The sequence below is a fragment of the Carassius gibelio genome, chromosome A15 (assembly GCF_023724105.1).
Source record: "Carassius gibelio isolate Cgi1373 ecotype wild population from Czech Republic chromosome A15, carGib1.2-hapl.c, whole genome shotgun sequence".
In the NCBI taxonomy this organism is placed as follows: Eukaryota; Metazoa; Chordata; class Actinopteri; order Cypriniformes; family Cyprinidae; genus Carassius; species Carassius gibelio.
Genome location: NC_068385.1, coordinates 12,524,510 through 12,550,471, shown reverse-complemented (window position 1 = coordinate 12,550,471; position 25,962 = coordinate 12,524,510). Strand labels below are relative to the sequence as shown.

Genomic DNA, 25,962 nt, shown 5'->3' with positions numbered 1-25,962 from the left:
CCTCATAATGATGTAGACACGTGAGGGTGTGTTTGAATGAGCCATTTTAGGGGGGTGTGGCAGTCTTAACTTTGATAAAGAATATCTCTTTTGGTTTGAGACTTAAATCTTGCAACTTCAGCGATCTCATCTATGCACTTATCTATGCATCAGCTTGTAACACTCCAAAAAGAAAGGAAAACTTAAAATTGCATTAGATGACCCTTTTAAAGAATTTTAGTTTTAATCATAATATGTGTATACAGTGAGACTAAAAAATTAATTTGAATAAAACTTTTGATAGATGCTATCTTGATATACATGACCAAAAAAAAGAATCAAATGAATGCCAAATGTCAAAATTTCAAAAATAAATTGAACATTTAACACAGAGTGAGTGTATCAGAGACTAATGCTGTAAAATAAAATATCATCTAAAATAATCTTAAATAAGGTCTGTCTGCATGTCAGTAGTGAGAGCTTCATGACTGTCATATTGATGGTGAGATAAAGAGCTGTTCTGTCCAGTTGTGATTTAATCTCAGGTGTTGGACAGCATGCAAGACAGACCATTATTTCTGATGAAAGGTGAGGTGGAGCTGGTCCAGCTGCATTGAGAAGAGATTTGGAGATAACAGCATGGGATCAATTACAGATCCCTGGGGGACCCCTGAGCTGGTTGGCTTCTGTTTTCATACAGTATACAGCCAGTATAGCAATATCAACCTCACTGTGAGACGTAGACAAAACTAATAACCCCACACGAAAACCCAATAGCAGAATAATTAGCTTTTCTGTTGTCATTTCTACTAGTTATATTTGCATAATTTAATGTGTCCCAGCTACTTTTGTAACATCTAACTATCACTGTCAGTTTCTCTCCACTGTTCACATGGAACATTTGTCAATGGATTAGTTTTGGCTTAACAAATGTGGGGAAGGTGTAAAATAACCATCTTGTGCAATGTGAGCTGTCTGTGATGCTGAACGACAGCTCTGTTGTCGATTAGTGTCTTATTTGACAAAGAGACATATGCCAAACCAAAACTTTATTGCTTCAAGACACAATTTAACAGAATGAAATGGCATAAAGTCAGTGGTTTGCTTAAGATAGAGGTTAAACAAGGCAGTTCGCACTCAGAAACACCACCTACACCAATAATAATAAAGAGGTCAATACATCGGAGGACAGAATTGGATATTCTGCCACTTTCTTCCTTAAGATTTGTATTCTTTATTAAAGTATATAAAAAAATTGTAGACTTTCAGCAAATTACTTGTAGGGCTGGAACTAATGATTATAATCAGTTAAGCTAGATTTGAAAAGATTAATCATATTTAAAGGGGTCATCCTTTTTCTTTGGAGTGGTACAAACTGTTTGTGCATAAAAAAAGATCCCTAAAGTTGCAAAGAATGAAGTCTCAAACCCAAAGAGATATTCTTTATAAAAGTTAAGACTTGACCATGCCTTCTTAAAATGCCTTGTTTAAACACGCCCCACATGTCTACATCACTGTGTGGAAAGATTTTGTATTTTCATCCACATAAACACAGCATTACACCAAATCCAGATGTCATATTAAACATATTATATTTTAACAATGTCATATGACCCCTTTAAAACAAATAAATAATGTATGTTAATGAATAGCCTACCTGTTGTACTTCCTGCCCAATATCATTCTCCAATGTGTGAACTGAAGGCTATAAAAAACAGATAAAGTAAATATATCTTCAGTGTAAAAAAAAAAAGTTGTTATTAAAACAAAGATTATTTTAGTATGTTTTATTGGAGTATGCACTCTTATTTTATTATGTTTTATTGGTGTAAGCATTGCTTTTATTCATTGTTTGCTCGTTTTTATGCAACAGCTCATATAAATGGCATAGACTCATCTAATTGATAATTAATTTGTTATCAGTTGTTTTCATTATTAATCATTTCATTTTTGCGGACGTGAGACAGAGATGTCACCCTCTGACTTTGTAAGTATCAAAAGTATGATGTGGGCAGGTGAGTGACAAGAGAGCTGTTTGGCCTCTAGAGACTGATAAGAACATGCCAAGGGCTACTCAAAGTGATAATTCCAGGATTATTTCCCTCAATTTAGACAGATCACCTTTCCCCTGAAATCTGCGGCCTTGTCTCATTTCCTTGTTCACACAAACATACACACACACAAACCAATTTGCACAAAGGTATACAAGCATTTTTCAGAGTGCTGACATAATATAAGTGGTTATGCACTCTGTTACTATACCTCAGACCTTGTTCATGCTATCAGAGGTCATTAATTTGTAATAATTTAAACCACACAATGCAATTTTGTTTCCTGTACAGGTTGGAATTTTAAACTAGTGCCAACAGTGTATGCAGTATTTATGAAGACACTTGTGGACACTAGATTAATCAAGTGCACTAAATTATTCTGTCGGTAGTGTAATATGTTTTGTGTCAGATTAACTGTTGTTGTAGGCCTATAATTTTGTGAAGAGTAAAAATTAAAGCTTATGTGAATTACTCCATCATTTTGAGCTTTAAGACGCAATGATCTGTTTGTAAAAAAATGTGATTATAAGAGAAATAAGACATATGTGGCAGAAGGAGGGGAGCTCGTAATTCGTGGGGCACTAGGGCCTAGCTTTTTAGAATAGAATAACTGCAACTTTACAAAAACCGACTACGCCACTCTGACATCAGAGAATGAATGATACCCTTTATCTTAAGACACACAAGTTCGTTGCACTAGTAAGGAACAGACATGCAAATCATACAAAAGGAGTTCTTTATTATTAAAAGCAGACAGGAGTAAACCGGGCGTACCAGGCAAAACTCCTCACGGCATCTGACCATCGAATGTATGTGTTATAGAGGCAGAGGAGTTTTACAATCATTCAAAAGTCAATCACTACAAAATAAACATACAATAAAACCTTACACTCAAAAGCTTTTCAGCCACGGGCTAAAGAACAAGGAACCAAACCACACACTGTAGAGTAAACTTATCACTCACACACAAAATCGGTGCGTCTCACTGCACACAGCACCCAGTGTTCAAAACCACCACCAGCACGCTGAGGAAAAGGAGGATTCCTGACTGAAGCCCCTGGCATCTAGCAGAAAGAGAGTTTACAGTTGCTCACACACACACAAAAAAAGAAAAAGATCACGATTAGAAAACTCACAATGAAGTCAATATAAACAGCAAAAAAACACAAATACTAATAATCCAAAAACACTTCACTGAAAACTATAATTCACACTAACACAATCTCAAAACAAAGAAACAAAAAAAACAAAACAAATTACTAATAACATCATCCAACCCACATAACAAACCACTCTTACAAATCAGACTAAATGAAACAGACAAAAACCACAAAACAGTAGGTTAGGACAACGGCGATTCCTCGCATTAAATACGGAAGAAAGGCAGAGAGGAAAAGATCTCAGACACCTTAGAAGGGAAACACAATGGTTAAATGCCCGCCTGAATGCCCAATGGTCTCGACCCAATAAGGAAAAGACTCACCCGCCGATAGAACCATGTCAATCACTTAAAACAAACCACTCTAGATCGCTCGTTGATTTGTTTTGATCCTGTAGCGTCACACGTTGGTTTACATGTGCCTGAAATACACGAAAGACCCATACCCACTCGTCAGAATCCCAACCAGAGAGCTGGTTCCCACAAATAACTGCAATAACAGCTTACCGAAAGAAATCATTTCAGGAGCACGCAAAAGCTGGCATACAGCCGCAGTCAAATCACCCGCACGTTGGAAGCAAATGGGAACCCCCGACTCAATCGGAGGTGACGTACATCTCGACATGAATGGAAATGCGCTATTTATAGCCTAATCGGAAACGACGCGTCACCCCAACTAAAAGGAAATTTGTAGGCGGCAAATTCTAATTAAATCATTAGTATCCATACAAACATGGGAGGAGAGCATCTGGTCACACATATATATTAAATATAAGTGTGTGTGTGTGTGTGTGTGTGTGTGTGTGTGTGCGTGTGTGTGTGTGTGTGTGTGTGTGTGTGTGTGTGTGTGTGTGTGTGTGTGTGTGTGTGTGTGTGTGTGTGTGTGTGTGTGTGTTTGTCCTTTGGTCATCTCATATTTGATAAAACAATATCTTCCACTTCAAACGGCAGCATGGAGCACACATAAAATGATTATCTCGTCTGCTTTAGTTGTAGCATGAAACTTAAAGTCAGCATGAAAGGAAAATTAATTCTATCATTTTTTCCAAATGCTTCTTTCTTTGGAGAAGTATGCCAGATTTTCCAATCATTTAGTCCACTTCAAACACCACTTTACACCTCTTCTTTTCAGTTGGCTGCGATCTCAATCTTAGAACTGTTTCTTTCTTTTTTTCTTTTTTTATTTAAAAATGACTGAATAGAACCAGTCCCCCCCCCCATCATTTTTTATACTCTGTTTCACTCTGATATGCATCATTATATGATCTGTCACTTCTGTTTTATTGCAGCTTTACAAACTTACACAATACTTTACAGTCTTAATATAGTGACTATGTTTATGCATCTGGTCTCTGCTATGAAGATGTAGCTTTGCACTGCATGTTTTTTTTTTTTTTTTTTACTCCTGAATTTTGCTATAGATTTAAGTCACATTGCAATATTCCATGGGCTAGAACATATATATATATCCCACATAGATTTGTTGTGAATGTCAGACTGTGAATCCATTCTCCCAGTCTAAGCAATGAGATGACTGCAAAATACAGGCTCACGCATAGTAATCCTATCACGTGTCCAGCCATCTAGTGTGTGAGAGCGAAAGAGAGGGAGAACGAACTCTTTCCACAATGTACTCAGCACTGTCAACAACTATAATCATTAGCAGTCAGCAGGGATCCCTCTCTTTGATTCATGGCATGAATTTACATGCCAGTTAATACAAGTGTATTACAAGCATTCCCTCTCACAAGATTTGGTATTTAAGTGCCTTTTCTTGGGTTTTTCTTTAAGCCTTAGCCATCACAAAGTCAGTTTGTGCTGCAAATGGAGTGTATATTCACCAGAATTTGTCTTATGTATGCGCAGAAAAAAATATGATTAGAAATGTTATTTTGTATTATTCCTCAGTGCTCAGTTTATTTGATTGAGCAGGTGCAGTAGTGAGCGAACAAACCACCAAGTCAATAATACTATGCATCAGTGAGTAAATCTCTTAATGAATGAGTGATTCAGTGAGTGAAAGACACTATCTGTCTCCTCTTGTCAGACAGAAAGTCTGTTTTATTCTCTCTTGGTACTTTTCCACCAACACCATGAAGGATGTTCACAGCAAGCAACTCTGAACATCCCAACACCAGCATCTTCTACATAATGACACAGCACCTCACTAGAAATCAATTAACACCCACAACGAACACCTAAATATTGGTTTCAACCCGCCCACTATTTGATTATAGCACATTAAGTGAGTCACTTAATAGTTGGGATTGGACTCAAGTTCATCTGAAATTGCTTCCTTTTTGAGTAGGCACTTCTTTTGAATAAGTTATTACTTTGCGGCCATTTAAAACGTAATTCAACACTACAATCACTACACTCATCATAGTTGGGTAAACTTTTATAGTGGTGAATATGAACTATAACTTTAACATATCACTTTTACATTCCCATTTGCTCTTAATAGCAAAAGAAAAATTCACTTAAGAAAAGAGGGGGAAATTATGCTGGTAAGGAGAGAGAAAGAATTTGCAGTCACTCCCTCAGCTGTTATTTTGTGATGGGAAAAATGAAGCTTTTTGAAACTTTTAATTCGATACTTTGCAAGGAGCTTGTTTGACATGTGAGCTGACCAATCATGACACCAAATCAGATGCAAAGTGTCAGTTGAACCATTTGCATTGCAAAATTATTCAGTATTTCTATATTCAGACCAATAAGAGAATAATAGCTATAACCCTTCCTTTATATTATACAAATGTGTCATTTAACATTTTCTTTAACTGATTGGAGATCAGGTAGAACCTATATAGACATGAGTTCACAGAGATCACCCCTAATGACAAACAACCAAAATATCTAAGCATTTCAAAAGTTATGATATAACAAAGACTCACTTTAATGAAATATTGTAACTCTGAATGACTGGCTCGAAATATATGATTTGCAAAGGTTTGGAAGCATCATGAAAGTGACCAGCATTAGCTGTATTATATATATATATATATATATATATATATATATATATATATATATATATATATATATATATATATATATATATATATATACACACACAGTGGTTTTCAACCTGTGGTCCGCGGCCCCCTAGTGGGTCGCTGGTAGTATTGCAGGTGGGCCGCCAATTACTATTAAAAGAAATAATATTGTTAATATATGTAAAAATGTCTAAGTCATAACATAACATCATTTCATATACAGTATATAATTAAATAACAAAAAATAAATATTCAACTCTTACTATGCTTCCACTATTTGATCTCGCTGATTGGTTTAAGAATAAACCACCAAATTATCTTAGATATTTTTGCTGCATATGCTACAGAACAACAAATTCAAACATGCATAAATGGCTGTTGTGTTTCCTCCTGACTGCTTGCTCCAGTGACTATCTACCCGCTGCCGAGCTCTGCCTGGATCTGGTATTCCCGTTTTGCTGAGCGGTGCCAGTCCGAGTTATTTTCTGTTCATTTCCAGTCCATTCTAGTGCTGTGCAATTAATAGAAATCGTCATAAAATCACGATTTCTAAATCGCTTTATAGCACGATTTTCCACGGCCCTGACCTCCCACAGTATGCTATCCGAGCAAATCAGAATGCATTGCGCCTATCGCGAGAACAGAACAGACTGGGCATATTCCTAACTCCAGGTTCACACACTTTCTATGATGCGCCTTTTTTCCGAGCCCATGTTAAAGGATCAGAGCGTTCACACGGCACGCGGTAAAAGGCTAGAAATAAAAAAATAAAAATAATTAATATCTAACACATGAGCATAGAGAGAGTTGTGAGTGCACAGGACACAGTTTAAGTGAGGAGACACGTTTTAAGTGCGCACACTCTCTCCACGCAGAGCAGCTCGTATCTGAGCAATTACGTCTGGTTTTGTGACAGCGCAAAGGAAATCTGCGTACGAACAGAGAGATTTGTACCTGTGCATTATTTTAATGTGCTTTCACGTTATATTTATGCGCTCTAGCTGCTGACTGCATAGACATACTGTATACACACTGCAGACACCTGAGGCACCGCTACAATTAATGAGCCCTATGAACAATGCATGGCTAAAAATAAAAAATAAAGTCCCTGGACATGGGATTTATTTATTTTTTGCCATAGGTCTATACATTTTGTTACATCTTTACTATAGTGATAATTTGGACTTATGTCTGTTCTAGAGACGTTACAACTTTTTGATAAAGCTCTAATTGGTCTTCTTTTGGAAATATGTTTCAAATTAATCCTGAATTTATGACTGTAAAAGCATATCACAATCAACAATCGATTGTGACAACAAGTGTGTCACAATCGCAAAATTGATCAAAGAAATCGTGATTGTTTGTTTGTTTTTTTTTTCATATCGCACAGCCCTTGTTTATTCAATTAATACAGTTAACAGTCTAGCTTATGAGTACTTAGTTATTAACCCAACAATAGTGGGGTCAGTTAATTTTTCTGAAGTGGGCCGTGCAAACATACGTGTTTGGTTGTGTGGGCAGCAAGCTGAAAATGGTTGGGAACCACTGTATATATATATATATATATATATATATATATATATATATAATAATAATAATTATTATTATTATTATTATTATTATTATTATTATTATTATTATTATTTATTTTATTTATTTTTTGAAAATGTAAATGTAAATGAAATTTGTTGGAAATACATCTTCACAGCCATTGTTTCAGCAGTCCGGAATCTCACCTGAAGTAGTAGGTCATCCTGGTACTTTTGATCTGCTGTTTTATAAAAATGTGAATTTGGACATTTTACATAGTACATTTTCCATCTCCTGTATAGTAGGGAAACATATTTTGGAGACCACCAAAGAGTTACTTTTAGTTTATTTCTATTTATACTCTGAACCTGTGGGAATGCCTTTATTTGTCATGATGAATATAATATTGTCAGATTTTGTCCTCTTTAGATTGTCAGTTAAACATATAATGTCTTTGGAGGTTGAAATCAGTTTGGGTGCCAGACCTGTTCCGACCCTCTACTGCTATTGAGGTTTAGCATTTCTTCCGGGAGCTCATTATTCCAAACACTGTTTTGCTGTACTACAACAAACAATATGCATGTGTGCTTTCTCGTATGTTTGTGTGAGAGTCTGCCAGCGGTGAAGCAGCAAGCTGGCCCAGGTTCTGCTTTTCTGATTGATCTTCAGGTGACAGGCTGTGTCAGGGGGCTCATCGCAGCCTGTCAGGGCCTCACCTTTCTTCCCTCCCCTCTATCCAGTCTCTTACCTCCCTCTCTCTCTTTCTTGTCCTCTCTTCTTGTCTCTCTTCAGTCAACCTGCCAGAGATCAGGACCAGCTGCTGTCCCAGGGGTCCAACAGTCTCCCAGATGCTTCTTCTCATATGCTGGTCAAACAGTTGAAGAACATTTTGTGTGTTTGGTTTTTATGTGATTTGTGGTATTTTGGCACAAAAACCGTCTTGTTCACTGACCACTTGCAGTCCAGTTTAGCCAGGTGTGCTGAAGTAGCGTAGCACTGTGAGAATTTTAAATAAAGTATTATTCTTTTTTCTTTTTTTTCAGAGCAAAACACGACTCCTTACTATGCAAATTAGGCTTATTTAGATTATGCCCTAGTCACCAAAGTCAGTGCTATTTGCCTGGTGGGTATAACATTGTGCTACACTGAATTGAAATATAAATTTGAGTATATTTTCTATTGGTTGTGGCAGCAGTTATTGATGAAGGCAGTATTTTATTTTTATACCTTACATTTTTAAGTACATTCAATTCAATTCTATTAGTGGGCAGTTCATTTTTAGCAAATGCTGAAGTGTCTGCTCAATCACACTTGCACACCCTCCATGCATGCTGCGGGACATTCGGTGACCTTTCGTGTCGTGTATGAGTGGCACAAAGTGGGCCACAGTTAATGACTGGCTCATTTCCACTGTCTCTGTTTTAATGAAGTATTAACATGTGCTCTGAGAGTAATTACAGGTCCGTTCCCGTCGGGCTTGTCGGACTATACCAGGGAGTACAGAAGGGTCAACTGTTCGCACACTGTAATATGCTAATCAATATGAGTCCATTTACAATAAAAAATTATATACATAGCCATATCAGTAGGATTATGATTTGGCAGCAGCATTGCTCTGATGTTTTGTTTGTTTGTTTGTTTACGCCAGTAACAGATTGTAGCTTCCGGGTTCTAATATATTAAATATGTCTCAAAATTGTTTGCTAATGAAAAGTGTTTCATCATTTGCTCTTTTTAATTTAGTTTAAAGTTTGACACTTTGCAGTGATTGTGAGAAATTTAAATGAAAGGTTTTAATGCTGGAGGGGGTATATTTACATATTTTGCTTGATTTAGTTGTTGTAGGGTTTGATTTTTTTTATGGAATTAGCCTTGCATCTCTCACCAGGACTATCTGAGCATGTTTTGATGTTGTTTTGTAGCATTGTGTTGTCATCAGAGCAGGAGGCAGGCCTTTATTCAAATCAAAAGCTGACATGGTCATTCTTCAGTGAATCAGAGAGGCCGCTCCACCGCTTAAAATAAGAAGAGAGGAGCTTCTGTTATCTACAGAAAGATTCAGCGGTCTCTTTCCCTCTGGTTTCCTCTGAAAAAAAAAACTGTCTGTTGAAGCTCTGCAGTGCATATTTTGTCTCTGCACTCCCATGACACTGCGCTCCTTTCCTTTTCTTCCTGTCCTCTCGGCAGAGGCTTTAATCCTATGCGGTGTGCGCTAACCTGGCCCGAGTGGCTGTCCTCATCTGGCTTTGTGTTTGTAATGAGAGGACAAGATTGTGGTGTCTTTGATATGAGGTGCTTCAGTCTTACTGCATACTACCTCATGTAAGCCTGGGGATTTGCTGCTGTGTGTGTCAGGATAATTTACTGACCCCTCTTCCCCACATGGCTTCAACACACTTCCTGATCTTATATTCTCTCTCTCTTTTTGTTTTATTCTCTTATTTAGTCTCACCTCATCTCATTCTCAAGTCTTTTTCACTTCTCTTTACATTTTATCTCATCGTGTCTCTTCTTGTTTCAACTCTTTGTCTTGTCTATTAAATAAGACAAGATACGAGAGTTGAGACAAGAAGATCATTCTGTCACTTATTCTCTTCTAGTCTGTGTCATTAGGTACGGGACTGCTGTGATAGGTACCACTATGGAAGGGTCCCAAAAAAGTGGCATGATGTGGTTTGCTATTTTGGTAGCATTCACAACTTCTGACAATGGAAATGGAAATAATTGCTTACGGAAGTGTACTGTACTGAACCGTACCGCTCTGTGGAAACGAGCCATTAGTTCTCAATTTATCTCTTTATTTTTCAGCCTATCGCATGTAGTGTCATCTCATTTTATCTTGTTATTTCTCATCCAATTTTCTTTTCCCCCGAGAAGAGTCTCAATTTATCCTGTCTCTTCTCATCATGTCTTTTCTTGTCTCATTTCTTCTCCCCTTGCCTCTTTTATCTTCTCACGTCATCTTATTCTATCAGTGTCATGGGTCCAGCACTATAACTCCTCTTCCTCTTCACCTCATCAGTGTCCCCTGAGCCTGTGACTGTGACAGAGTCATAGACTGTAAAAGTGTCAGCAGGAACTGCAGGGACATCGCTATTAACCTTCTGCAGATGTAGTGCACGTGCCGGGATGCAGACTGACAACACTGCGGACCTTTTTTCACCGGCTTCCGCATGATCTTCAAAGTGCTCCTCATGGGATCTGAAGCACAATAGCTGCTGGGATTTGCTCTCCTTAGCATTAACTTTTGCTGAATGTAATTACTTGGCCAAGGAATTGGCAGAATTACCTCAGTGCTTGTTAATGAGCCTGACGATATTGTTTTACTTCCTATGGGCATCATTAGGTTGTTTAGATTCGACAAGGGATCTGAGCCTGGCATCTTGATAAGTAGCACTCATATTGGTGAATTAACTCGAAAGTTTTTTTCTTCCCTTGCAGGAATTCTCTTTGCTACGATTGGATGATTTAGCTGATCAGCGAGTCAACATCGTCGGGTTTTCAGTCTTCAACAGAACACATCCTTTCTTTCAGGACTTCGTCCTCAGCCTCAATCGATCCTGGCAGGAGAATTGTGATCATGCTCCTTTTGCAGGAACACCAGTAAGGCTAAAGAAACTCTTAAGTTAAAGTTATTTGTTAATGCTGAATATGCATGACTGAATCAATGTTAAAGAGACAGTTCACCCCAAAATGAAATCATTTACTTTCTTTCATGAAACAAAAAAGAAGATGTTAGACAGAATGTCCAAGCAGCCTATTTTCATGTCATGGTTTGTAAGAACAAAAAAAAACATCATAAAACTAGCCATATGTTCACTGTAGGTTGCATGATTTTTTTTTTTTTTTTTTTTTGCTTATTAGAGCTTGACATCATACATTGACATTCATTTTATGGTAAAGAGCAACTTGGACCTTCACAGTAACATTTTATTTGAGCTTTTACTGACAAATGAAAGGTTTAACAACACAAGGGTATCTAAATGATGACAAAATTTAAATTTTGGGCGAACTATACTTAAAAAATTGTCCCTTTTCATGTTTATGTCAGTGTTCCAAAATAAGTTATTTATTTGTAACTCAGTGATGCTATGTTAATTAATTTGGAAGAGCCTATTACCCATGTCCCCTTGCTTACCTTGAAGTCGAGGCTATGGCTGTATAATTCATCACACATACTTTTACATACTTACCCTGAGGAATACACGCACCCTGCATGTTCATATCAGCAGTTATTTCTAATACTTTGGAAATGAAAACATCTGAATAATGAATTATTCCTGATCTTAGTCCCAGTCTGTACTCCATCAAACATCCAGGGAAGCTAAAAAAAAAACAAAAAAAAAACACACACATCAAAGATCGGGTGGAAATGCATTTCTTTATCTAATGTATGCAAGTGAGTCATAATAATTACTTTTACATTTCTGTATTCCAGTTAAAGCTGAAGAGGAAAGTCTTTTGAAAAATAAATGCTTACTGCTTTTAGAAACTAGCCCTGGTTGCATTTCTCATTTAATTAGGTCTAATCTTTAATTAATTAGAAGATGATTTGTAGTCAGACAGATAAGAGAGAGAACAGGTCTAAACCCCACAGTGAGCCTCAGCTCTGTGTTACACACTGGCCTAGAAATGCAAAGCCTTAAAAACTAGCTTAGCCCAATTTGTTTGATATAGGAGACACTAACTGAACAGATATTTAAACCCTGGACTTTATTAGCTAAAGACTAGACTGGCTAGTCTGTGCAGAGAGTAACCAGCAGACCTGCATATCTGTCTCAGTCGGCAGCACACACACATTGTCATTATACATTCGCCTAATGAGAGCAGCCAGGACATTTCCCTGAATGTGACCAGAATAGAAAGAAGAGAAACGTAAGCAACAAAATTTACACAGACTGCTATTTTAGTCACAAACACATTCAATCTTCCCTCACGACACATACACACACACACATCTCCACCTCCTCTAAGCTGCTGCGCTGTTCCATAATGCAGCATAACATATCCTCATTACAGAAAGCTTTAGCACCGTAATGGATGTCAGAAGAAAAGGAAACTCCACAGCCTTTGCTGCAGTGCATTAGCACGCCATCTGATGTAATTAAATTGGTCAGTAATTCAGTTCCATGGGCTGAGGGGGCAAAGGAAGTGGTAGTTGTATCACAATGATCAACGATGAAATGTCTGAATGATTTAATGATGTTCTACATGGCCAAATGCATGCAACCACCCAAACATCCCCTTCCATGTGCTTTTTTGAGCATTTGATTTTATAGCCGCAGAGCTATATATATATATATATATATGGGTATATATATATTTAAAAAAACAAAAACAAATAAGTATTTTAGTTTCCATAAAGTGTCAAGCAGCAGGAAAATTGCTTTCAACAGTAATTATTAGAAATGTTTCTAGAGCACAAATTAGAATTGCTCGCATATTTGAATCAAAAATGATGACGTGAAACTGAAGACTGGAGTGATGGTTGCTCTAAATTAGGCTTTTCCATCACGAGAATGAATTACATAAAAGAAAAAGAAAATTAAAATAGAAAACATAATTATAATCTTTTCACAGTTTTACAATTATTTTAAATTGTAATAAAATTTCACAAGATTACTGTTTTTACTGTATTTTTGATTAAATAAATGCAGTCTTGATGAGCATAAGAAACGTAAAACCGTTAAAGAATCTTAGCGCCCCCAACGTTTTGAATATGAAATATTACAGACTTTTTATTAAATGTTTAATTAATTTAATGTAGCGAGTTTATGGGTTTTATTTAAATAGATAGTTATTTGTCCTCAGAGACTAAATTAATTTTCAAAGAGGGTGCGTATATAAATATGGAGGGATTTTTGGGTCAAATTATAAACGAAAAGTCTAAAACGCTTATTACAATATTATCAAAAACAGTCACATCACATGCATAAGCGTAAGACGATAGTTGATGTGTTTAAAACATGTATAGCTATAAGAACAAAATTCTTTAGTCTTGTAATTACTTAGTCTTCCTACACATAGGTGATCTATACCTATGGCCAGATGGAAGGGGAATAAAAAACTGATGGAGTGGGTGATCTGGATCATATAGAATTGTATGTATACAGCTACTGTATAGATTTTTGCCAGTAAATCCCTTTGGATAAAAGCATCTGCTAAATACATATTTATTTGTATGGCTAAATAGCCAAAAAAGCTCATTTAAAACTTGTTAACATACTTTTGGCCATGACATGTGTATCTGTTTCAGCTAGCGGCCTCCAGTTGGGTTGTACTGCTTTCTGTTTGCTCGACCTACATGTTTACTCTTATGTGTGTGTGTGTGTGTGTTTGTGTGTGTGTGTTTGTTCCAGCTTTCGTCAGCGCTGCTGTTTGATGCGGTACACACGGTGGTGGCAGCCGTGCAGGAGCTGAACCGTAGCCAGAACGTAGGAGCCACGCAGCTCTCCTGCAAGTCCTCTAAGATCTGGGAGCACGGCACAAGTCTGATGAACTACCTGAGGATGGTAAGAACCACGGGGAGAGCCCACGAACTGCCAATCATCTCGCCTGCTGCCGTTGCAGGCTCATTCATCATTTAGTTTTTGCTCTCTGTTCCACTGCAGCCCACAAACCTTCATCAGAACTGCAGCCTTCAGCAGAATCTGTGAAACTGAGACACTGTGTCTTACTCAGCCATTAAAGATTAAAGACCATCAGCTTGTCATTACCGCATCATCTTATGCATGACATTCGGCGATCTATAGCCGCTTCCAGCATTGTGTGAATGCATCCAGTGAGGAGCTCTGCCATCCACATAGCTCTATAAATCAATACTGCACTGAAAGCTTGTGTGGCTGTGATCGCATGATACCCCAGGCGTTAACATGTGTCTCTCTCTCTCTCCGGATAGGTAGAGTTGGAAGGTCTAACAGGCCACATTGAGTTCAACAGCAAAGGCCAGCGCTCGAACTATGCCCTCCGGATCATGCAGAACAGCAGGGATGGCCTAAGGCAGGTAAAGTAACTCACGGCCACACCAGCCTATCAGCCAGAGGTAAAAACTCTCCATTATCTGTGTTTATGCTTCTGTCTGCCAGGAACTAAATTAGATTTCCTGGCCACAGTTGCACAGATGTGATGTAAAGGTGTAGAAATCCTCTAAAAGCACGTTGTTTTTTCCCCCAATCCTTAATCAGAACACTTAATCGGAAAAGTGTAGGAAGCAAACTGATTATTGGTAATTTGCAGTTTCATGCTCCTGTGATTTTTTTTTTTTTTTTTATTGGCAGGTTTGGATTTAGATTGAATATAGATATAGATATAAGCGAGGGCTCTTGCACATCTGCCATTAGTAAGGAGAAGGAGATTTAAATGGATACTTCACCCGAAATCTACATTCTGTCATCATTTACTCACCCTTAAGTTGCTCCAAACCTTTATGATAGGGGTGTGACGAGATACTTATCCCACTTTATTTTGTTGATGTTTTTTGAAGGCCTTCTCAGATTATTATGCTCCAAAGTTGTTTTGGACGTCCACATACCATTTCATGTAGTTTCATGTAGTTTTGAGTTGCAGTCACCCGATGGCATTCTTATCAGGGCTCCAAACAAAAAAATCGACTTAGGAGCCATTGGCTCCTATAAAAAAAAACTTAGGTGCCAAATGATTTTTTTAGGTGCCACAGAATTAACATGTTTTATGTGTTTTATTTAAATTATTTATTTTACATTTTAACTTTTTAATCATACTGACGTGTTTATATCTCATCTATTCTTGACTTTATCAGCATTTTAATCCTTCTTGTAGATGACCTGGGAATGAAGGTTCACTTAAAGTGGGAGCTAAATGTCTTTTCCAACTTGAAATATACAGTAATGCGTTGTTTATTACACAAAATCTGTACCAATATCATGGACCATAAGCATTACTTGGCCCCTGAGTATAGTTTGGGGTCCTCCTCAATGCATCCTGTAAATGTTGTCATACTCTCTTAAAAATAAAGGTGCTTCATGATACCATAGAAGAACCTTTTTTCCTGTCAAAATGGTATCTTAAAGAACCTTTAACATTTGAATACAATATATTACCTTTATTTAACCAGAATAAAACTCATTGAGATTAAAAATCTCTTTTACAAGAGCGTCCTGGCCAAAACAGGCAGCAGCACAATTAACAAGGTTACAGACATAAAAACATATAACATATAACGTCAACATATAACAATTTATACAAGTAATAAATAATTATAAAATCATAAGAAATCAGAATTTCACCTATTATCGCAAGCGATAAACAACAGCAAGGATCGTCCATCATAACTGAGTCAGTCATTACATCTACAGCCAGTTTGTGTAGCTTCCATGTTATTTAAAAGTAATTTAAAATCAGTCAATGAAACTGGCTCCTTAAGATTCAGGACATTTTGCAGCTGATTCCAAGTGCAGGGTGCCGCATACTTGAACGCCCCTTTTCCCAGTTCGGTCCGGACTTGAGGGACAGATAATAATAATAAGTCCTCAGAACGAAGACAATATCTTCCTGTATTTTTCTTTTCAATGTAAGATTGGAGGTATGGGGGAAGCAGACCAAGAATTGCCTTGTAGATAAAAATGTACCAATGATTAAGTCTACGGGTGGACAATGCAGACCAACCAACCCGATCATACAAAGAACAGTGATGAGTAAGTGCTCTAAAGTTTGTGATAAACCTAAGAGCTCCATGATAAACAGTATCCAACAGTTTCAAGCTTGTGATGGAAGCATTCATGTATATGACATCGCCATAGTCCAGCACTGACAAGAAAGTGGCAGCAACAAGCCTCCTTTTGGCCTCAAAGGAAAAACATGACTTGTTTCTAAAATAAAAACCTAACTTCAGTTTTAATTTTTTTACCAACTGTTGAATGTGAGGTTTAAAAGAGAGTGAATCATCAATTAGGATACCAAGATACTTGAATTGAGATACAGACTCAATCTCGGAGCCCTGAGAAGTAGTGATGGGTAGAAGATTCCGTGACATTGACTTTATAACAGATAATGAAAAGGTCAGAAAGAGATTGTTCTTCAAAGAGCCTTTGACTGAATGGTTCTTTGTGGAACCAAAATTGTACTCCTTTATTTTTAAGAGTGCATGTCTTTCACAGTTTCAGTCTGTTTTTCTTTATTAGTAAGATAAAATTTTATAGGAGGAGTTGAATCATGTAGACAACAGGTTAAGTAAAAATATTAAAATTCAATAGCTCATAAATATAGCAAAATGCTCCTCTTTATAGTTATTTTTCTAGCTGACTGATGAGCTTATGGACACCGAAAGGTTACTGAGGTTAATATTACGTTGCAATGTTTGCAAGCTTTACACGTTTTTCACAGTTTGAAAGTGTTGTACTGTAGAATCTCTTATAAAATAGCCTACCTTTTGATGTTGATTCATGTTCATTATGTACTCTAGTAGTAAAGAGCAAGATTTGATAGGTTCACGTGCTGCTTGAACTGAGGCACTACTCGCGATCGCACCTGCCGCATTAGGGGACGTTTTGTTTTCGTTTTGTGCGCTCAAGTTCATTATTTAAAATGTAGGCGCGCGGTATGCGTGCGTGCTCATAATGGAAGCGACGCACTCGTTTTTTTCCAGGCACGTCCGCACCGCATCGAGTTTGAAACATCTCAACTTTTCAGAATCCCGCAAGCGCACCGCAGATCATGTGACAAGAACCAACCAATCACATTCATCCTTTCCAGTACCAACGAAAGCTCAGCCAAGATGAAGGAACAGCTGATCATAGCTGTATATGGATAGCCATTTTTAAATAAATTTAGTAACAGAGCTACTGCAAGCGATTTTTAGTGCTGCAAATCCATTTATCCTTTGCTAAAATGTACGTTACACGTCTTCATGGAGAGAGCAGGTCATGGTTGCTTAGCAACGGTAGACGCCTCAGAAGCGAAAGAGCCCAAAGGCTTTTGGAAAAAAATCAGAAAGCGGCGCGCCTAGCGGTTTTCCATGCGTTTCTAGGCACGATGTGTGAACGGCCCCTTAAAGAGCACCAAAACTGTATTTATTGTTTGAATTTTGTTATGAATTTGGAATAATTTTAAAGCTGATACTTTGTAAATTAAAAAGTAACAAAGCACAAAGCTTTTTGTGATTACTGGACGGCAAGTGCACTTCAAATAATGAAGTTCATGCATTAACAGAACACAGCATGGACTAAGATCTTGTTAAGAAGAAGCCTTATGATTATAAACGAGAACTGTTAACGATATTGCCAATATCCACACAGATGACAGCTTTACCTTTTGTAGTTTGTTCAAGTTATGAACGAAATAGACGCTGTTTTTCTGCACTTTCTCTTCAAGTCTCCATCATTTCTCTCTCGCGCGTTTATCAGGTGTGTGTCAGCGCTGCTGCACGGCAGATCAGGACTGTTTAAAACTCTTTTTCCCACTAAATCTTCAATGCGCGAACATAAAAAAAGATGTGAATGCAAAACAATCAGGAAAAAAGGCATTACATGCAATTTTTTAAGAGATAACATGTAAATACATAGGCCTAGTCGCCAGTGGCGACCTCAGCAATTTGCACTTCACTCGCATTTGAATATTTATGGTCGCAATGTATTTAATATTTATGCCGTTTTAGTCGCAGTTTGGAGCCCTGCTCATGATATTTGGAGAGACATCAAAAAAGGTTGCAATAAGCAAGACATTTTAATTCATAAAGGAAGATAATAAAATAATAATCTTAAAAGATAATATTATTGAAGATGTACCCAGTCTTTGCCCGAAAAAAAAAAATCCAAACAAGAACTAATTGACCAAGACCAAAAAGGTTAAAACATTTTTTGTCCACTTTTAAAACAGAATTTGAGAACATTGTTACAATGTGCTCTTCTTTTTCATGGCCTTCTATTTTTTTTTTTTTTTTAAAGATAGCAACAAACAATACTTTTTAATTCACAAAGAAAGACAATAAAAGAGTCAGCTTAAAAGATTGAAACTGGGAAAAAGAGATTCTCTAAAGGACTGCTTGGCAAAGAAAGGTTCGAAGTGTTGTTTGTCCACTATTGAAATAGTGTTTGAGAGCATTGTGGCTGTGTGCTGTTCTTTTGTTCATTGTTGAGTAATAAAATTACTCAGAATAAAAAATGACTCATAGTGTTGTCATAGAATAAAAATTTCTATCCGTTTTCACACACTGACAAATCTGAAGTTAAGTGAGTTTTCTTTCTTTGCCGCAAGCTGCATCCAACAGCATATTATGAGCACTTTCCAACTTAAAACAGCCATTTAGGGTAAACCAAGTTGACAGCTGACTGTTGTTAGCATAGGCTGTTTCTGTGTATGACGGCCAGAGAGAGCAGAAGGGTAGCGCTGTCAAAGCAGCCTAGTTTCTGAGTGACACCGCATTTCTACAGCCTTTGTGACTGTCACCTTGTGTCACTCACATACACTTCTTTATTGCTCTTTTAACCTTTTGAAAGACTGTCAACTTTCTCCATCGACTGCTCCCATATTGTGTTCTCTGTGATTCGTGATGGACAGATGGACAGTGGAAAGGCCACTTTGTTCACTATCCCAGTCATAACAGTAGAGACTGGACTGACAGCTGGTGCTTGCGCCCAACCTTATTATTTTCCCAAAGACGTCACTGTTTTTCTAAAGAGTAATATCCGCTGTCTCAATTTGATGTAATGCATCTGTCGCTTCCCCGGCCTGGTCCTTTCAGCGCTGCTGTGCGGTCCAGCTGGACAGCAAAGTTCATGAGAATGTCACCTCACTGTCCTAACGTAGCTCCCCTCTGCACATTATTTTCTGTATGTGTTGTGCACTTGTTGTTGTAAAAGACTGAAAATTCTGGCAGAGCTCACAGTGTCTCTTTTCCTTAATGATAGATATTCACCCACAAATCCAAGCAGAGGCTATTTTCATTTAATGAGTATGAGTGTGAAAAATACGGCAGCTGTGTTTGGATGGAATACTGGTGTTCTGCATTGTTCTCACGTTATACTGCTTTTTTGAATTGTGTGTTAAACCATGCATCATGCTATGACAGTAGTATGATACTGAGCTGTCACATTACGTGCTTGTTTAATGCAGTGGTGCCAAGGTTTAGTTCACTCAAATATGGAAATTATCCCAGTATTTAAACCTGTGTGACTTACTTGGAACATAGAACATAGAAAAGGATATTATGAAAAATCTCACTGTGATTTTAAGTGTTTTTTTTTTATTATTATTATTATTTTTTATTTTTTTAAGTAGACATTTCAATTACCATTTTTGGGTCACCTATGCCTTTAAGGTTGTTGCATTTCAGTTTCAGAAAATGCCTTGCCTTTTGGAAGTTTGATCAAATAATTACGACACAGGAAATTACATTGACATTATTTCTGGTTCATCCATCACTCTGGAGATGGAAGGTCAAGTCAAGTGTTGCATTATGGGATTTATTATTCTGTGTTCTGTTGTACTTTTGTATATTGCACTGTGACGAGTGGGGCAGGGCCGAGAGATGTGGGAGGAGCGAGGCCAGTGGAGTGATTGGAGATGAGCCTGGTCTGGTCCTCTCTCGTCCTTGACTGTCGTCGCTCCAGTTTTTTATCCTTCCATCTCCTCCTTGGGCCTCGCTCCTCCCACGTCTCTCGACCCCGCCCCACTCGTCACATGCACATTTTCGCAAAAGTCATGGAGGTATAAATTAGCATACTGCACACTGCATGGATAATAAGAGTAGTATGATATTCCAAGCATAAACAATAGCCAGGTACTTGAAATGATTTTACTTTAAGACAATATATCCGAATTTTGGATCTTTACTGATGGAGCTGTGCGAATACCTAAGATGATAAAGGTTGGGAAACACTGTGGTAATTAACATAAATGAAAGTGAATGCTAACATCCATGAGACCATTTTAGGATTGTTTTTTGTGTGATTTATGCTTTCAGTACATTTACACATTTAAAGCAGAACGCTCCCTCAATGCGCTGTCTCAGATTAGCAGCTATTAGAGCTATACGGATGCCTTGGCAACAAATCTTGAGTGAAGCGGCCAGGCTTTATACAAAGACATGTGCACACATCCACGAATGCGCATGCTTTCTATTTCCACATCATATACTGACAGATGTTTGAGGCTCATAGCTGTTTCGGAGGCTACATTAACAGACTACCTACTGGGAATCCATGCATGAATCTTCCCAGAGACACTGGACAAACAAAAAAAAGATGGAGCATTGTGGCTAAAAGACGAAAGAGACTGAAAGTAGTACAGAACTGAGAGCAGTATTAAGGCTAGATTTATCCATCATTTCCTGGACCACTTGGCAGAGCCTATCCTACCCAGCAGGCATGGGACAGATTGGCACACGTGTACATACGGTTCCCTCCTGGAAGCTGGTATGGAGGAAGGGAAGGAAGGTGGGCATATTACCCAGACCAGCACACATTATTGGCACTTCTAAATTGAATTTCTCTGGCAAGCATCTCACATTTAAGAACTGTACCACACTCAACCGGCACTGCGATTTCACATCAGTTTCAGCTCAAAAGATGAATATCAAACCCAGGTGGGATGACAAGATGGCTGCACTGCTTTTCATGCAGGTGTCATTATACTAAGCATGGTTCTAGCAGAGAGCCAGTCCTATCCGGGTGCCATTGCTTAAGGTAGACTGGTTAATGAGAGCTTATATAACATTTCAGCACTTCGCTGATTATTTTACACACTGCCAACACTCTCCAAGATGTAACTGAGGAAGTTTTGGCACATGGACGGAAGGTGATATGCTTCCAAGTTTTAAAAAATACTCCAAAATTAATTATTCAGTTATTTAGAAAATAACACCTCACAAAATTTTATCGAGAGTAAATATCAGTTTAGAAAGACTACATGGGGGTGTTATTTCATTCTAGTTCTAGCTATCATTCACTTGTTCTATATATTGTTCTATGTATTGTGGTATGGTTCTCTCTTTCTCTCAGTGTATTTCAGTATTTTAGTGGATAAAAGTGAAGTAGAGCTCAGTTTTTCTACAGTACATGGACATATCTATAGATGTCAGGGGATGCACGGCCCATAAAGCCCTTTTGAAACTGTGCATCAGTGGGAATCTGTGGCTTATGTCTGAACACGTGTTTTTAATGGAGCAAAGATAGATCAATGTTCACTGGACAAAAGGCTCTAAACAATATTGGACATTGGGCTTTCGGTCAATATATTTTTGGTCCCACCTGGAAGCTTGGCTTCTCTGTATAATGATCGGGAAAGCTTTCAGATAGACCAGGGCTTTGCAACAAATGGTCAATAAAGAAACGCCCGTGTATGTGACTGAGAGCATTTCGAATGTTGCTGAAATCAAGATACAGATGCAGTTTTTCAATTTATAAGTAAAATAAGCCCTGTGGTAAATATAAATTGATGATGCTTTGCCCTGCAAGGTTTGCCCTAAAATGTAAATTACACACACCCAAACTGAAAACACAAAGATTGAAGTAGTTCTGTTCTGGTTATTTATTTCATTTTAGCTGGTTTCAAAAATAATTTAATCTGCACATTGACTAGCCTATTTTTCTTCAAAACAAGTTCTAATTAACTCGCTACACATAGATTAATGGGAGCGTTCATACTTGCTAGCTAATTCAGAAGCTCAGATGAACTTAATTTGATAACTTCATCCATCTTGGATTTTGGAGAACAGTGGATGAAACCAAGCATGACTTTTTAGTCCAGTAATATTTTTACTTTTGAGTGTGAGAGGTTATGGGTTCTAATCTGGATCTAATATAACCTCTTTTATTTATTTTTTTAATAAAATTATATTTATACATTTTAAATATATTTTATATGAAACTGCAGCTGCACATCAGTATGTCAGATGTATAGCAGTGGAAACTGTTGGCATTTTCCTTTTAGTTTTTACTGGAACGTATAGCAAAATGCTTGACAGATTGGAAAAGGAATAGATTGCAGCATGTGTTGCAGAGAACATTGCTTGTCGTTTTCTTCCACCGATACCAACCGCAACAACCGCCCAACAAAACAAAATAACAAATTCATCTCATTATAACACAAACAAAAACAAAATAAACTCTTTCTAGAGAACTGGTAATGTTCCCTCTGTTTTAGACAATAATAGACAGCTATTTAATAAAACCATTGACATATATCCCACCTTGCCTTTTTCTTATAAGTAGCTAGAGATGCAGCTTTTGGAAGCAGTGACTTGAATATTTCTCTAGTGCTGTCTGAAGTAGTTACCCCACTTAGAATACGACAATGTGCTGCCATTAAGAAGGTCACCTCAGCCTCGCCACATTCCTCAGTTTCAGCAGGCCTGACATTTTCCCATTGGTTCTCCCTGTCTGATCTGGCATGTTCTCTCCCACTGCTCTGCCATAAGCTCCACCAGTCATCTCTATAAAGAGACCCCATTAAACACGGCCATTCTCACCCACACGTTTCCTCTCTCTCCACTAAACAAGTGATGAAAAGACTATTTAGACTAGTAAATATTTCGTAGAGAATGTGCTTTGTCTTTATATACGTTTATCTTTATATGAGACTGGGTAATGAGCGATATCAAGCAAGCTAATAAGGAGTCAGTGTTTTGCAACCGTGGGCAGATGGTGTCCTCCATTGGCCTGTGCTAGATATGAAGCTAGATAATTCAGCCTGTTCTGGGATGTAGATGAACAGAATAGGATAGACAGAATTAAGATAGGGCTCCGACCAAGGACACTGTTTTCTTTTGTGAGTTTCAGAGATGACGTGGCGTGATCTTATTGACTTCTCCCTGCTCAGAACACTGGGTCTCAGGGGGCAAGCCGAGTGGAAATGCCCTTCAGGATCCATGAGAAAAGAAGATAATTTGTTTGGGCAACCCGCCAGCCTGTGTGCCCTTAGAGCAGCGATGCAGGGAAAGCATGTTTGCAGTCACACACACACATTTATGCACACTGTTAGTTAGGGCTAAACAATACACATATATTGAAATATAATCAATATCTCGATATTGTCAAATTGTGCTGGCTTCTACTGCTTTACTGGGTTGAAGCGAAGGTTCATTGTGAATCGAGCTGTGTGGAGACTGATACCTGCATACATGTAAATGAACACATAGACGTGCTTCACTCTGAAACGGCAGTGCATATTTTTATTTGCTGGGAACCTGTCAAAATAAAAGGTAAATAGTTTGGCATAAAAACAAAAAAATATATGATACATAATAGTAAAATCAATAAAATATTGTACAAATATTACGATATAATTACAATATATTTCATGTTTAGTTTAATATTTTTATTTTCAACATTCAAGTTTTCAACATTAGTTTTTTCTATGCAGATTCACTTAAAAACAATTAAGCTATACTAACTAAAATGATTAATTCTGAGACACTGATATCATGAGCTGGATGTGTCTAAATGAGTCTCACTCTGAAAATGGCTTACTGTTTCAAAAAGGATGAAATAAACATGAATATTATAATTTTATGTAAGATTAAGTTATTTTATCACTTGATTTTTATAGTCATTATTTTACAGTATTATTAAAAAAAATATTTAACAATGTCACAAATATTATTATTGTAATTTAACAATAAAATAAAATGTATTTTACAGTATTCATGGTATTATTATAATATATTTCTTATTTTGTTTAATAATGTTATTACACAATATCACAATCTCAATAAAAGACCAATGGTTTACCATTTGAACATTTTGCAGTAAAATTTTATAGTAGTAAATAACTTTTATTACTTTTTTATTTTGCAGTATTTATTTTACAATATTATGGCAAAATATTTATTATTATATTTTATATTTTACAATATCACAATAATCTCAATATTATGATCAATAATCAAAACAAAATCTGGACAATTTGATGTTTATCTGCTTACCCCCAGGGCATCAGAGATGTAGGTGACTTTGTTTCTTCAGTAGAACACAAACAAAGATTTTTAACACAAACATTTGCAGTCTGTCAGTCTTATAATGGAGGTGAACGGGAATCACAGCTAAAACATACAATAAAACAGAAAAAAACATACTCAAATAATACCAAATTTAACTCCGCGGCTTGTGATGATACATTGATATGTAAAGATACAAAACGATTGGTCTGTGCAAGAAACTGAACATTTTTGATGTAGTTTTTACCTCTGATTCACCGCAATATCTGAACTGTTCGAACTCTCCTGAGCATGTTCTGTGTATGCTGCAGGGTTTAATTTGGCTTTGTTTGTAAAAAAAAAATAATGTATGGTATATTTTAGCTGTGTTTCCCATTCTCTCTCTCACACACACACACACACACACACTTCCAGCCCATTTGCCCAGCAGGTCTCAACCATGTATCTTTCTCCCTGGGCTTGCGAGAGCTAGTTGTCAATTGTCTTTATTTCCCCCATCGATAGCATCACAGGCTATTAATTAGCCTGAGCTCTGTGGAGCCTAATAGCAGTCAGAAGCTGGCTGTTGGAGCCGCGCTGTTGTTTATTTGTTTGTCTCTCTTGCAGGGGGTTGGTCTGCTCACGCCAGTGCAGGACAATCTTGACAATTTAGTAATTAAGTTTGATAATAGAAGTAGTTCATCAAGTCATGAGATTATACCACCTGCAGTGAAGGCCTGGCAGCAGGGAGGAGTAGCGCCTCTTCCCTGAAGGAGAGGCTTTAACTGTTGGATTTTCTCCTGCCGCGTACAGCCCGTGTCTCCCGCCTCACGTTTGTCCTGCTCTGATTCTCCCCTTGGAGGCAGAGCTCACCTTCTGAGTAGTTTAGACAACATCGGGCCCTAATTGTACTTTATCTTTATCAGGTGATATTATTTGATTGATTATTTGGAAACCATGCAGTTTTTTTCCAGGGTTATATGATAATTCTTAAAATTATCAACAATACTTTTCAACAATATATACAAATTTAATTTATTACATTTTCACAATAGACATCAGCGTATCCCCAATTTTGTAACATATTTAACTTAATATGTGCTTAATATTAATAAATTACTTAAAAAAAAGATAATGGACAAGATTTAAATGAACAAATTGAAATGTTTTCTAAAGCTGTAGTGTCATACAAAAGGATTGCGATTATTTTAAAATTATATTGCCATGACAAGTGAAATACATCAACATAGAAATTTGCCATGCTAAATGGATATTGTTTTGATAAAATTGATAAAAGTTAGAGTAAGCACCATTTTTAAGCAATGAGGCACTGTCATGCTCCTAAAAAAATGTAGCTGG

General features: G+C 37.3%; 1 protein-coding gene across 1 annotated transcript in view; it reads left to right on the top strand.

Annotated features, from left to right (window-relative positions):
- LOC128029228 (glutamate receptor ionotropic, kainate 4) overlaps nucleotides 1–25,962 on the top strand; it is a 307,696-nt gene that overhangs the window by 235,418 nt on the left and 46,316 nt on the right. The window contains exons 9-11 of the mRNA XM_052616871.1: nucleotides 11,157–11,318; nucleotides 14,075–14,227; nucleotides 14,614–14,718. Coding sequence (XP_052472831.1) covers nucleotides 11,157–11,318; nucleotides 14,075–14,227; nucleotides 14,614–14,718 — 420 coding nt within the window. The remainder of the gene's footprint in view (nucleotides 1–11,156; nucleotides 11,319–14,074; nucleotides 14,228–14,613; nucleotides 14,719–25,962) is intronic.